General features: G+C 30.6%; 1 protein-coding gene across 1 annotated transcript; it reads left to right on the top strand.

Annotated features, from left to right (window-relative positions):
• Positions 1 to 9,470: 9,470 nt before the first annotated feature.
• LOC119684723 (exonuclease 3'-5' domain-containing protein 2-like) lies at positions 9,471 to 11,753 on the top strand. Its single transcript, XM_038098824.1, has 6 exons — positions 9,471 to 9,884; positions 9,975 to 10,451; positions 10,531 to 10,856; positions 10,923 to 11,020; positions 11,079 to 11,268; positions 11,331 to 11,753. The coding sequence occupies exons 1-3, from the start codon at positions 9,781 to 9,783 to the stop codon at positions 10,730 to 10,732; spliced, it is 783 nt and encodes a 260-aa protein (XP_037954752.1). The 5' UTR covers positions 9,471 to 9,780; the 3' UTR covers positions 10,733 to 10,856; positions 10,923 to 11,020; positions 11,079 to 11,268; positions 11,331 to 11,753.
• The last annotated feature ends 239 nt before the right edge of the window (positions 11,754 to 11,992 follow it).

Raw genomic sequence — 11,992 nt, 5'->3', positions numbered from 1 at the left:
GCTGTTATAATAACTAAAATAAATCAAAAATACAAGTGAACTTATTTGCTACTAATAGGACTACGTTCTAAAGTGGGGAATATTTAAATTATAATGCAATCTTATAGATTTCTTTAAATTAATATTATCAAGCTTCTAAGTTTAGAATAGCTAAGCTGTATTGCAAACTATTCAATGCCTTTAAACTGATACTATCAATATCTAAACTATGAAACTCCATCTTTAATTTCATTAAAGTTGTGTTAATTTCTCTGCTTCCTGCTCTTAAACATTCATTACTTTCGACCAGAACTATTAAGCAAGCTATATAGCCACTGGAGTATGTTCCATACATTTTCTGTTCACTGTTTCCTGAATTTAAGTGTTCATTACTTGAGATCGGCACTATCAACCTAGCTATATGGCCATTACATTATGTTTCATATATAAAATCTTAAGCGAACGGTGCATGACACATTAATAACCATAAAGAGTATATGCCAATCATTTTATTATTTTTAAATCTATTATATCTTTAATAACATAGTCTTAAATTCAATCATCCTAAACTTCTTACTTTCGAAGCCAATCACAAAACATTTCCTAAATCACCTGCAGCATCCTTCCACTTTTCGGTTAACTGACTATTCCAAATATTTGGCTTTCTCAGAACAGTTCATTGTTTTATATTTTACTGATTTTCAATTTTAAATTTAAATACCCGTATTTAAATGTATATAGATGCATAAACATGTAAAAATATTTATAGTGTTTTTTACTTTCTCCTTTTACGGTACTTCTTCCAGAGAACAATAAGAATGTAAATCCTTTTAACCATAACACCTCAAGGCATCCCAACAAGAAGTTACGCTCATATTTTTGTTTTTATGATAAATTGTGCTGGTGTGCCCAACAACACCGAACAACAACTACAACAATTGCAATAGGATATAATAAGAAAACACAAAAAAAAACAAAAAAAAAAACGATTGTAAGGAAAAAAAATTTAAACTGCAGCAAAATAAAATATAGAAAAAAAACATCTGCAAAAATATAGCAAAATAGAATTTGGCATGAATGGCTGGACAATGAAGAACTGTCCTAATCTAAAGCAATATTCCTTTTCACTTCAAGTCAAGCATAAAAATAAAACGTCAAAAGCAATTTATAAATTCCAAATCCTTCCTTTTTTCTTAAAATGCCACTTTCTTCTTCTTATTCAAAACAAAATGAAAATTTTTCTTAAATTTTTCACTGTGTACGAGCATTGTGTAGCTCACAATGGCGCTGCAGAATTTTACCATTGATGAGACCAGAAAAATTTTGCACACGTACGAGTATAAAATTGATTGGAATCTTATTGGTTGTAAAAAATACAAATAAACGCGTACACACACACACACACGCATACAAATCCACGGGCTCTTAAAGCAAGCTCATATATTTGTTCGGACAGACTGACAAAGAGATATGTTAGTCTATAGCAGCAGACAAAATTTAAAAAAATAATAATAAAAAATAAGCAAAATACAGAAGGAGCATTCAAAAACACCAACACCAACAACAACACACTTACATTACCCGTACAGCGTAACAACACCAACAATAATGAAAACACTAAGCAAATGTCTCCGTTATTCTTTATCAATTTTGTATGCAAACAATGTACAAATTGAAAGACCAAAAATACTCTGGCAAGTAACAGGGAGAGAGTATATAGAAAGGTTACTGCTCTACGGCACTAATAAATACTAAGGAAGCAGCAAACGATGTAACGGTGAGTGTTTGTGCTAACAAACAAAAATGACATCAACAACAATTGAAAATGTGATAATAAAACAACAAAATAGTTTTCTTAAACTGTTGCCACCTGCTCTCTCCACCCGTACGAGCACATGGCAGCACTCAAACCCCTCTCACTTATGGACAACTGGAGCATACATTAACACAAGTGTGCTGACATTTACTGTATACCAGCAAATCAACGAAAAGGGTTACTCCAAATTTGCACTCGAACAGTTGTTGTTTTTGTTGTTGTGGCAGTGATGTTTGCTGTTTGCTATTTGCTGTGCTGATTTTTAGGTTTGAGTGCTGCATTTGATGAAGGATTCGTGCATGATTGAAAATAGTTTTCTACTTGCATTTCAATAGTTTTGCTTGATCAAATGTTTATGTGGAGGAAATGATAGCGCCGTTGTTGGTTTTGGCAGCAGAAAACTCAATTATTTCTTGAGTGTATGAAATCAATTTACTCCAATCTACTTTTGTCGTTGGTTGTTAGCTCAAACGTTTTGTGTTCATTGTTTTATATTTATTTGTTTGTAAATTAGATATTCCAGCAATTGAATTAGTAAACTGCTTTGCATGTAGACAATGTGAGCTCTGCAAAGCATCCGTGTTGAGGTAAGAATGACGGACTTAACATAACAACTGTAAATACAACTTAAACATTTAACATTTAATGTAGTCAGTATTTATTATATATTTCTGGTAGTTCTAGTTTCCGAAAGAGTTAATTTCTGGAGTTTTTATTCTGATGAATAGTTAAAAAAAAATGGAAAATAGTAAAAATTTACCTATAATTAAAACTTTTTAAGAGATTTTCGAAAAATAGTGAACTACAACAAAAAAAATTTTTTTTCATATCATTTTAATTAATTGAATTTTTGACTGACCATACAGCTGTTTCGAGTATTGCCAAATACCATCATCAGTGGTCTTTCAAATAATTCTTGTATTTAATTATTCGTAAATCATTTTTTGAAACTACAACTACCAAGAATCGAACTCGTACCCCGCCAAATTCGAAGCTGAGAGTCAGCGCATCTTAACCAATTGATCCAAAGACGTACTTCACTTTTATGTTTGCACATTTTTCTGGAGTTTTGTTAATTGGCTGTGAAAGTTTTATACCTAGCTGTACAGTCTTAATTGAAACTTGTTGTTTTAAATAAATTTTTTTAATAACAATGACATTATATAGGACCTGAATATTGTTCATATGCTTAGGGTAAAACATATGTGGTATTAAAATACTCGTGATGTAATGGGCTCTGGGCTCATTACTCCAACCTAACCTAACCTAGACGAAAAAATTTCACTCATTTTGTACCAATCAATAAATTAGTAACTTTGTAAATAACCACAGAAAAGTAGTAACGATTCTTGTAATATCTTTTCAATTTTATTTTGTTGATCACCAACTACCGTGCAGACAACATAAGAAACGAATGTTTCTATGTAATAATGTAATAAAATGCAATAATTTTTTTATTTTTTTAAATATGATTACTTTTGTCAATCCGATTACATTATCAAAACAAGTCCATGATTGCAAAAGGTGATACAACGATTTAACACTTTATTGGGTGGCTGGCGATTTTGGCGTATAAAGATATGTAGTTGCGAACGAACTTTTGAAAATTGGTTCCAATATGATACCTGGGGGTCAAAAAATAAATGGCAAAATCAACATTTTTGGAAGGTCACCATAACGAATAATTAAATGGCCGTAAGTGAAATCAGAGGAAAATCTATGGGTTTTCTTGCGACTTTATATCGCAAGGACTGTAGACTACTAATTGGTGCGATCACTAGTATATGCATATGCTGTGATGCGTAAAACACGTCTTTCGTCTTTGGTTTACCTGACATCAGCTTCTAGTCACATTGTTTGGAGAATAATAACACAATTGAGAAAGTATTAAGAAAGTCGTAAGTAACTCCTATAACACATTAGCTACTTATCTTTTCCAAACATTGCCAGCTTCCTTAAAAGGTGATAAATATTTTTGTAATTATCGGAATGAGTTTCGTAGTATAAAGGATCTTTACGGTTTGAGTGTTGTCATTCTTTCGAATACACCTTCCCAAAGGTGGTGTTAATGGGTTAAAATGACACACGATGGTTTTCGACGTTTTCTGCTTACTAACAAAAAAATTAAAGTTTTTATTCATAAATAAAAAAATATGTTACATGTTTAACATATGTTTAATATGTTAAAATCGAATAGATAACAATTTATGTGAATTATGTTAAAAAAAGAAAATTTGAGTCGGTCTTACTGTGATTTTACTCAATAAAGAAATATACCAACCTGTTATATTGTTAACTTGGATATATATCCATGTACAGTTTGTACCTATATTGGAGACCCGCTTTCAAGAAGACTGCTAGCTTACGCCAGTCTTTATTATACACTAAAGCATGGAATTCAAGTGGTGTTTACACAATTTTAACAGGTGAAACCAATGATCCGTATGATGAATGATTGTCAGTTCGTACAGGTTGTGTACGAACTTTTTGAATGCAATACAAATGTTCTGACCAATTACATCATCTATCAATAGGCTCTCATTCAGTAGGGTGGCCCTCAATTGTATCACTAATGCTTCAATTCTTATCACTAGTTTGATCGGCAAATACGTATATGGAGGGCGGCCATATACGTACAACCGATACACAAAAAGTACTCAGCAGTGCGTGTAATTTTAAAATTCTTTTTAATTATGTCGGCATAATTAATTCGTAATTATCTATAACTGTCTCTATACTTAACATCGCTCAAACCAATTTTATATAAGGCGGCGAAAAGTAACAATACTTATAGTTTTGGGAATGTAGGTATATTCATTTTATTGATAATTAATACACGAATTAAAATCTATGTTAGGCCACACAATCAGTAATCAAACTTTGTTATAATTCATCTGTTCTAGCCAAGCAATTTTTTTTTAGTTCAAACAATGAAAATTCACATAATCGAGCTATACCGTAGGCGGTATATTTAAAATTTATTTAAAGTTTAGATTACAAAAACAAAAACAAAAAAAATGTATTTCACAACATTGTTAATTCGCTTTTATGGAAAATTTGTACCTCTAGATTGTTTTCATTCATGGTTTCGTTAAAACAATTTATAACATTCACTGCATGCTACTTGTAGTATTTTAGTCATTGCTCTTTATGACCTCAAATGTAATAACAGAACAGATTACACGAGTACATTTAGATTTCCACCTTTCATGATATGAAATTCAATGTTTTTTAATTATATATCTTCATATTTATAAATATAAATATTTATTATAAATATGAATAAGCTTTCATAACTTTAAAGCCAATATTAACAATTATCTTTAGAGCATTATAATGTCTATATCTTTTCGGGTTTTAAAAGTATCGGGATGCATTTCAAATTGAATAATATATCTTTAAATGAAACAAGGATAAATTTAAAAATTTTTTTGTTTTAAACATTAAACAACATGGTATATGGCTTAAGCCCAATGTAACCATTACTTTGGAATGATATATAAAAATTCCATTAGTTACTGAATTCTAAAGAGTAAAGTATTGAGAACCTATTCAAAAATTAGGAATGCAATTTGAAGATAATGAGCATCTAATTTCAAAATTTTAATAAATGTAAGTTAATTAATTGGATGGAGTCATTTTCTAAGTCAGAGGGAGAATATAATACCATGAGTACAAGAAATCGTGATTGTGAAAAGAATAATGGTAGTATTCTTTTTTTTATTTTAATTTTAATATGTTTTCTGTTTTTTTTGAAAAAATATTTCAGAGGGATGAGTTAAAAATAACACCTATTAGCAATGGTGAGTCTGATCTCCAGGCTGACATCTTTGTTGTTTGTTATGGCGGTGCCAAGGTAGTTAAAATCCTTGACAAATTCGAAAGTATAGTCGCCAGGCACTAGCTGGGTATCTGAGCGACGCACATGCCTGACAGTAGCTGACATATAATTCGTTTTGCTCTCATTCAACGCTAAACCCATTCTTGCAGATTCATTCTTAATAGTATGTGAGAATATAGCGAAAAATATTCATCTAATTTCATACAATCCTGATTGTAGCACGTCTGTTCGCTGAGAGATGGAAAATATCAGGAATTCCTGGTGCCCCAAAAACAAAATTTTATTTGATTTGTGTTTTGGAAACAATATAGCTTCCAAAATTATCCTCCAGCCCTTTACTAATAACATACCAGAACTGAAGAAATAGGCTTAATATCTTCAGTGAAATAAAGTTACGATGTAGTACTTGACATATAAAAACTCTTAATAATTATTTTGCAATTATTCTAAAATTTTATTTTTAATTAAATTATTTATTTCAAGCACTCAAACTTTTCCTATTACATGCACAAGTCTTGCGGAAAATTTTCCAACATTAATCCTGTGACCTCGTGTCGGAGTTTTGCTTTGTAATTAAGTTAACAAACTTGAATTATGTCGTCATTTGTTTATAAATTTTCAACATGTCGTAAACAAAGGAATCAACACATAAGCAAGAACATATCACACGCACACTTAAACTCTGCCAAACTAATACTAATACAGTTGCACACTTAGAACAACATTACACTTACAAGTGTACGTATAAAATAGTACTTCTAACACACATATACTCACACAGATGCACAGCGTAATGAAGTTATTTGTTATTGGAGCTTTGTTTTGTTGTCGAAAGTATCCTGCAAAACGATTTTACGATGTTGTCAAACATTAACTGGATTTTTGCGGTTATCCTTGAAGTTTTACTTTCGCTTTATTCTGCTTTGGCTTATCGTACATGTGCGCATATTTGGGCATATTAAAAAGCGTTTTCACTTAAGTACATGCAGAGCATAAGCCGTGCTGCAGGAGCGAGTATCCTTTGTTACGCTTAATGATACGCTTTCGTTGAATTGTAAACAAAACCGGCAGCTTTGCGACTTATGAGGTTAACATAGTTCAATAGGAGCAAAAATTTTATATTAAATTTAATCTTATTGGATCTAATGAGCTTTTAAATAACATCTACTAAACGAGTTTGCCTATGAAGCAGGCACTTAATATCCTGGTGGAAACTTTTGGGTAATGGTGAAACTTTTCGTAGGTGAATTATTTATATTTCCAAGTAAGGCAAATGGAATTCTTTGAGATCTCTTTGGAGTGCGCATTAAATTTATATTGAATTCATAAAGCAAGTACTTAAAAAATTTAATGAGGAAATATTTTATATACACTCTTACTAATATTCTTATCTGTGTGTACTCGAAGAATATGTACTAATATATAAAGTTTGTTTATGAAAGAAATAAATAAAAATATTAAATTTTGAAAAACGTGCAAAAAGGCCAATATTATTGTATTGGAGATAATAAAAATTTATTTCAAATTCATTTTTTAATAATATTATTACTCCTTACTTCTAAGTTGTAGTCTGTAAGTGTTTCGGAATGATTAATAGTGTGTTATTAGTACATCCAAGGACTCAAACTCAGTACTATATTAATCTACATAATAACTATTGCTTATTACAGGAACTTAATAAATTAAAAACATTAAAACATTAAAGAAATATTTACAAAGATACTATAGACAAAGCAATATAAACAAAAGAAACAAAAGAAAGCAAAAATTAACTGGGTTGCAGTCTCATACTTATTTTGAAGATATAATAATATATAGTTGAAGTTTCGGCACTTTCACTTAACTGCAAAAAATGTTCCGTTGTGACAACATGGATAGTTGTCTAAAGTAAGTACAACAATATATGATTTGCACTTCTTTTATTAATACTATAAGTATTTATTAAATCTCAAGAACTGAACTTTCAAATTATCTTACTCTCAATGTTAATAAGTACATTTAAAAGCATTTCTATTTAAATTATGTAGACCCTATGCTTCAGAAGGAGTTCAGAAAATTAGTAGTACTAGTAATATATTACACGATTCGCGACATGAATAAAAGTAAAAAAATAAAGTAAAATAAAAAAGAAGAAAAATTAATATTTCAATATTAAAAAGTTTAGGATGTTTTTTTTAAAAAAAAGTTTTGTGATGACTCAGTTTGCAAAACCAATAGAATTACTGCTATTAAGTACCATAATCGTGTTTGAAAAAATCAACTTCCGTTTAATCATACTCATTTTGGCTATCCCTTTGGCTATTTCTCGTATACATCACAAAAGAAATCAACATGACGACACAAATATATCAGTTTAGATTCCGTAAGAATAGCTTGTATCTCGACAGATTCAATACGTGGTAATAAACGGTATTCACTGGAACTATGGTGCTTAGAAGATAATATTGCAGCATCTCATATGAATGTAGCTATTAGCGGTTTGGAAACTGATTTTCTGAAGTATCACCACTTGCAAAAGTGAATATGAAAATATTGAATTGGGTTATTATTTCAACAATTTTGGTAGCATTGTCGCTGCTAATATCAAAGTTAAAGAATGCAATACCCACTCATCACAAAAAAATCCAAAATTGATTTCAAGATATTACTTAATGTCTTTGTGTCTCCCTTAACATTCACTTGCGTGAGAGTTCGCGTTTATAACTCAAACATAAAATCTACGATTTCCTTCAAATGCTCGATATAAAGAAAACCATGACAATTTTTATATCTAATGGGTCACCATCATCACTCGCTTGACAAAAATATATTCCACTAGACACTAACATGTAGCCCACAAGATAGTAATCGCTTGGCAGAGCCAAATTAAACTCATTGGGGAGAATGACTACTGATAAGAGCCGTGTTGGAGCTACATTAACCAAGAAACAGTAAACAAAATTTGGTATAAAAGAGATAAGGGGAGGTGTTCTGGGGTTGGTATTTCATTGAGAAATGTGGAATATAGACAGAAGAAGAAAAATTTATTTATTTACATTATCATCAACGTGAGATGAACTTGACGACAACATGAACTGATAGTTTAGTTCGCACTATCATGAACTGTCATGAAGAGTACAATTTGTGTTGTTTTGTGGAAACGTATAAAGTACTTACACACATCAAAACATAACATTGTATATGTATGCGTGCCAAGCTGAAAAAAGCAGTAAATTTCGTTGCTTGAAATTCATGAACTAACATCACACTTTCTTGCTCCTCTCATCTATTGAAAACCGGTTTTCAAGTTCATGTTCATGTTACGCTTATAACATATATTTTTTTTTTAGTGTAAAGACCTACCTATATACTCTTATGTGAAACGAAGAAAATTGAAAAGGTTCCTGTCATCATTGATGTCTGTGTTTGTCTGTTTTTTTTGCTGAACTATTTTTTTCAGGAACTATTAAAACTCAAACAATACTTACAGAAAGTTAAAGTTCAGAACTTACTTTAGAATATTCCTTATTTCTACACGGATAATTCTGCCTTCTGAGAATTCGTTCCACAGTTATTGTTGGTAAAAGAATATGGCTTATATTTCTTAATGTAGATTTTTGGTTACCTTCAGAGCTATAAAAGATAATGTATGCTGGATATAATTTCTACGTAAAAAAAATAATTTTTATGTTATAGATTGAATTATCAGTCAATTAAATGGCTTTTATATAATCATACATATTTTGATTAATCGTAGTATACGTTTTTAAAAATTAAAATTTTACAATCTTAGTTGGCGTTTTATGTTAAAAAATAAAATGAAATATTTTCTAGAAGAAAAATATATACTTCACATATATTTTTTCCAATTTCTTTGAAAATTTCCAAAAACAGCTCGTATTAGGCAAAATTTTAGAAGTAATACATTTTGAACTGCCATAAATATCTAAATTTCCGAATTCCATTTTCAATATAACTTGTTTTTAAAATCTTATGTATGGGCTTAGAGTATAGTTAGTAGTTTAACGTTTCATTTATATCGGGAGCCAATAGCAACAAGACATTTCATCAACTACTCCATCAACTACTTAATGGTTGATAATTTGTAAGAACGTTGTGAACCACAAAGAAGTTTCTTCACCTTCAAAGCATACATCCATTCGGAATGTCATCCATACTTCAAGACTATCGCGATGCAATTAAAAACAGTAACATCGTCGTGGTAGAGAGTGGAAGGAAGTGTAAGCAAGTAGTTCGCATCATCAGAGCGTAAGTATTTTAGAAAAAAATTATGAAATTTGTTGTATACTAAGTATTTATTACATTAAGTGAAAATTCATCCATATACTTCATTTGTAGAAAGTGCAGGAAGCAGAAGTTCGTCGGATTTGACGTCGAATGGGTGACTGAGGATGGCGAACGTAAGCCAATAGCGCTCCTCCAACTCTCCACAGGCGATGGCTACTGTGGGTTGCTTCGTTTATGTAAAATGGTTAGCATACCCAAATGTCTGAGTGCTCTACTTAGCGATCCAGACATTATTAAGCTGGGTGTTGCTCCATTCGATGATGCTGAAAAAATGCTTTCTGATTATAATTGCAAAACGAAGGGTACAGTTGATCTTCGCCACCTTGCGGCGCTAACTGGTCATAATGTATCTGGTTTAAAGGGTTTGTCAGAATCTATACTCAACGTTCAAATGGAAAAATCCATTGAAGTAAGATGCTCCAACTGGTCAGCAGATAGTCTAACAGACAAACAAATTGATTATGCTGCGGCTGATGCCATTTTAGCGGTGGAAATATACAAAGAACTCTTTACAGATTTCGCTCGAGTGTTAGTTTATTTATATATGTTTAATAATTATCTATTTACTTTTAATGTATTCACTTTTTATATATACTACCTTTTGAAGTTATGGAGAGCCTATCACTTGTCATCAGATTTTAATGTACAGAGATATAAAGTTCAATCAATATGAAACAAGCTGTCCGAGCTACTGTCATCAAGAACTACTTCTACTGCCAGTTCCCTATTACATGGTAAACAATGTTGGATGCTTTTTGGTAGCAGCACAGCTTGAAAGACCATGCTGTAGTGGTCATCAAAGAGCTTGAGCTTCTGTAACAATCTTAAAGTCCCTATGAACAACATGTAAATTCCTATTAAGGTTTATGAAGCCAAACTGTGGAGTGATTTTGTGTTATTAGAAAATCATCAAAATTTATAATCTTAACACAGGTAAATATTTTTCAAAATTTTATAATATTTGGATCCCTCATGAAGCAAAACTCTGCAATATTATAGTTTGGGCTTTTAAAATTACTGAAACTGAAGAAACGGTTGTTCCTGGTAGTTTTTGGATATTGTGGTATCCTTACACATAGGAAGCATTCTTTCCTGAAGTAAGTATAGGTAGTTTTTACGATGACCTGCAAAATAAAAATTCTATTCGATTTTTAGCTTACAGAGTCGAAATCTGAGGTGTGGGAAGAATATGTAACACAATATCCTGTAATTAAGTTTTTGGATATGAATATTGCAAGTTGAAGAAGGTTCTAACATCTGAAGACATACTTGTTTCCGAAGAACGTTTTTGGTATTCATAATTTGCCAATTTTTCGTGAAATTGTAGCTTGCTGTTGCGACTTTAGTAAGAACAGCTTAAAGTGTACCCAACTAATATATATCATTTATATATCTTTACTTATTTAGCTAAAAGTTTCGAATTAATTGATAATGTGAAATGTGTGTTAACAAAATGGAAATACTCTGGATTGCATTAGAATCCTGTTAAGGAATGTATATAGAGAATATTTATCCCAATAACATCGAAGGGACTACGAACTAAATACTTTTGTAAGCCTTGCTCTCAACAAAACTTGAACAATGTTTGCGAAAATGGAGTTCCATACAAATTAAGCTTGTGTAATATATATAATACATAATGCATGTGAAATGGATCTGGGAAATAACTATAACTAATGGTACTGGAAATAGTAATAGTGATTATATTAGTGGTTTTACTCAAAAGTTTCGTATACCTAAAACTTTGTGGTGATCATATGAGAGTTTATTTTGTACACAAGAAAATTGGTTTATATATAGCATAATTATGTTATATCATAATTAATTATATAGTGAAATATTTAAGTGTAATTATTAATGAAAATTAATAATTATATTGATAATAATAATTAGTACTTTTACTTACTAGTTTATTATTTATTCAATTAGTTCCGAGTGGTCGGATCAAAGTTTATTTTGTATACAAGAATTTATTTAATTTATACAATTTATATAAATTTATATTAGAATTATAAAAATAAAATTAGAAAAAAGTCCTTTTTCATAGACTTTAATTTATATTTCGTTCT

The sequence above is a fragment of the Teleopsis dalmanni genome, chromosome 2 (assembly GCF_002237135.1).
Source record: "Teleopsis dalmanni isolate 2A chromosome 2, ASM223713v2, whole genome shotgun sequence".
Lineage (NCBI taxonomy): Eukaryota > Metazoa > Arthropoda > Insecta > Diptera > Diopsidae > Teleopsis > Teleopsis dalmanni.
The sequence above is the reverse complement of the archived record's forward strand: the minus strand, read 5'-3'. Positions and strand labels throughout refer to the sequence as shown.

What these genes read in the sequence shown, in the direction of transcription:
- LOC119684723 (XM_038098824.1), top strand. Translation starts at nt 9,781, where the DNA reads ATGTCATCCATACTTCAAGACTATCGCGATGCAATTAAAAACAGTAAC. An exon ending in GTAGTTCGCATCATCAGAGC is followed by an intron (nt 9,885 to 9,974) that starts GTAAGTATTTTA and finishes CTTCATTTGTAG; the next exon opens with AAAGTGCAGGAAGCAGAAGT. An exon ending in TTTACAGATTTCGCTCGAGT is followed by an intron (nt 10,452 to 10,530) that starts GTTAGTTTATTT and finishes TACCTTTTGAAG; the next exon opens with TTATGGAGAGCCTATCACTT.